Genomic DNA, 3,472 nt, shown 5'->3' with positions numbered 1-3,472 from the left:
TTCATTTGGAACCACAAGAGACCTAGAATAGCAAAAGCCATTATAGGCAACAGTCACATGGCACCAGGTGTAACAATTCCCAATTTGAAACTATACTACAAAGCCACTGTGATAAAAACAGCATGGTACTGGCAAAGAAATAGGCCTGAGGATCAATGGAACAGACTGGAAGACACAAAAACAAATGCAGATGTACTCAGCTACCTCATCTTTGACAAAGGAGCTCACCATCCTCAGTGGAGGAAAGATAGCCTCTTTAATAAATGGTGTTGGAAAAACTGGATATCAACCTGCCACAGATTAAAATTAGACCCTTATCTTTCGCCATGCACTAAATTAAAATCCAAATGGATTAAAGATCTAAATATTAAAACAGAAACATTAAACTTGCTGGAAGGTAAGTTAGACAGAACTCTGGAAGACATTGGTATAGGAAAAGGCTTTATGAACAAATCCTCAGTAGCATGGGAACTAGCAGAAAGAACCTGTCTAATCTTAATAACAAGATATGGTAATACCAGCAGATGTGCTAAGGAATTTTCTGCATTCCAAACTTACTCTTCCTCACTCCACTTTGGAGCACTAATGCAATTTCTCCTTGTCACTCTGGACCACTCAACCCATTAACATCATATCTCCCTGTGTAACCTGAGGATTCAGGTGCATGAAGAGCCTCAAATCATAAGAAGACATATTCAGACTGCATTGCAAAAGACTCTTTGATGCTACATTAGCAAAACTTTTCCCTTAGTGGAACTAACTTCTAGTTTAGCAGAGCATAAGGTCACAAAAATAAAAAAGTAAATATATCAGTAGTGGGTCCTTGAGGGTAACAGTCAGTGCTAATATTTCAATTTTCACTGATAGAAACCTGGACATATGTATCACAGTGTGGGAGATGGACTTCCAGATGGTGGATACTGATTAAGAACTTTTATAGAATTACGTGTAAATTAGCCATAGGTATTGCTGCATAGCAGCACTGTGATTATCTTCAAAAGAGCCTTTCATCCACTTGCATCTGAATGTTAGATTATGAGTCATAACTGGAGAATTCCAAGAGCAGAAGCCCATTGCCTTCTTCCTCAGCCTTGAAGAGCACTCTTTGTTAAAAAGCTACACTAGGCAAAAACGATCTGATGGTGGATGAAACACTCTCTAAGCAAAAAGTTGCTAGTTATGGAACAATAACAACATGCAGGGAAAGACAATCCATACCCAGGATGTGTGTATTGCTCTAAGGACAAAGAGTGACCACACTCATGATGAGACCAGTCAAATATGAACATTTGCCCTCAGGTTGCAGGTTGAGCACCATGGGAAATGGTGTGATACCATTGCGTAGGGATGGACTTTGCTCCTGGCAGGTGGGACACTCAGCAGTGGATGTAGCCAGGTCAGCATTGCGGAGTGCAAGGCAGTGTTTCTGAGCCCACTCATAAACTTCACCTCTGTAAGGATGAGCCCTTGGTGCAGGAGCGCACTGGGGCAATCATAGTGTGGTCTGAATGGGATTTTCTATTCCATGCTATTTAAGATATCGTTCTTTTGACATTGCTTTCTCATGAACATTTAAGTGTTATACAAATATTTTGACATTCTTCAACAATAAGGAGATGTTTCTGCATGCAATTCTCCCCTATTTCTATTACCAGTTTTCCAGTCATGTTTCTTTCAAGTCGCTGACCCTCTTGCCCCAAGCCTGCCTAAGACCAATGAATTAGTGTACAGTCACACACATGACATTTTTTTTCCAAGTCACATGTTTCAGAGGTGTGCAGCCCAAGGTTTCTGTTCTGTGAACATTGTCCTTAAACACACTTCTTCACTTGTATCCTCTAAATGTGGTGCAGTTCTGTACTTATCTTCCTGCAGCAGATCCCACATAATATGTAGAAACATCTGTTCCCCTGCACATATTCTTCTCGCCGCACAACTAATCACACGGTAGCTTATGGGGACACAGGTGCACACGAGGGGACAGAAGTCAGAGTCATTGAGATCTCTTCTACTAGTGCGGTGTGATGCACAGAGTGGAGTCTACCCCTCATAAACACAACAGTGTGCCAGGCACCCACTGCAAGGAGCCAGTGAGGGGTTGTTTAGTTGGTTTGGAGGATGACTTAATTCAAAATAGAAGAAAATAAATCATAATAGAAACTCTTACATTTTCAATGATCTAAGTAGAATGGATTAGGAGGCTGTCAACACATACTTATACTCATTTTCTGATTTGGAAAACAAAAAAATTCTTCACATTGTTCATGAGTGACATGAAAAGGAGATTTCCATTCATTTGACAGATAAAATGGACAAAAAGTCGTAATAAATTATGTTCATTGCTTTATTACATTTTCTTGTGGAAGTCCACTTTAAACCAAATCTGTCCTAAGGGATATTTAAAAAATGACTTGAACCCTCAATATATCATACCCTATACAGGGAAAACTTGTATTCAGACAAATAATTGTATCTCAATATAGTAGGCTGACATAAGCTGCAGCTTGTGAGGCCAAAGTCAGAAGCCTGCTCCCTGCACACTCTCCCCCTTTGGAAGAGGAAACCCACCTGGGAGGTGACTGCAGACAGGGCCCAGGCATTCATGGTTACAGCCACAGTCAATGGGGGAAAGGGTAGCCCAACATCTCTGCAGCAGGCACTGTTTCTCCCCATGGTCCCCAGAACACCACAGACATCTGCATCTCTGGGCGTCCTCCTCACTGCTGGTGAGTCAGAATCAATAAGGAAAGCTCCATCCCTAAGCAGAACCCAGCAGAGCCCCTGAGTCCAGGAGCACAGAGCTCTCTGACAGGAGTCAGACTGCAATCCTGGGGATATGAGGGAGAAGAGAGAAGGAGAAGAGCAGAGCCACCCAGAGAAGGGAACCTCAGGGGCGCCAAGATATTGTGGAGAGTGAGGCAGCTCCTGACCTTCCTCCATCTGCAATAGTCTGCTTTCCTGTGTGGTATCATCTACTGTTTCTATTTTAATTATTTTTATTTTGCATTTCTCAAATGAGAGAAACCATGCAATATTTAAGTTGTTAATCTGATTTCTCTCACTTAATGTTATGGACATATAGACATAAGGATAATAGATTTTTATACTAATTTTTAAAATTTATGTTTTTTTATAGCAGACTACTTATCCATTGTGAATAAATACCACATTTTTATCAATGTGTTGCTTTATATTTATTCATACCTAATGTATTTTTGACTGTAAGAAAATATGATGGGTCCACTGAGGTAATACTAAAGTAGCCCTTTCTTCGATGAAGGGCACAGCTCACTGGGAACAAAAGAAATTGTCCTTATAATGACCACAGAGCAGGGACAAGAAGCTCCTTGGGCTGGAAGGGGTCACCCTGGTGCACAGTTCCCCGTTGTGTCTCCAAGGACTTGAACTTGAACTGTGGAGATGAAGGGAAGGCTAAGCCTTAACTAGATGATGAGGGAGGAAAAAGTTATGA

General features: G+C 41.2%; 1 protein-coding gene across 1 annotated transcript in view; it reads right to left on the bottom strand.

The window, feature by feature from the left end:
• Window positions 1-2,604, bottom strand: part of LOC104870644 (prolactin-like) — a 14,846-nt gene extending 12,242 nt beyond the window's left edge. The window contains exon 1 of the mRNA XM_010636325.1: window positions 2,569-2,604. Within this exon, the coding sequence (XP_010634627.1) occupies window positions 2,569-2,604 (36 nt within the window). The remainder of the gene's footprint in view (window positions 1-2,568) is intronic.
• Window positions 2,605-3,472: the final 868 nt, after the last annotated feature.

This window comes from Fukomys damarensis, unplaced genomic scaffold (genome assembly GCF_012274545.1).
Source record: "Fukomys damarensis isolate Sample0158 unplaced genomic scaffold, DMR_v1.0_HiC HiC_scaffold_10, whole genome shotgun sequence".
Lineage (NCBI taxonomy): Eukaryota > Metazoa > Chordata > Mammalia > Rodentia > Bathyergidae > Fukomys > Fukomys damarensis.
This window is presented reverse-complemented; position numbering and strand designations above follow the sequence as displayed.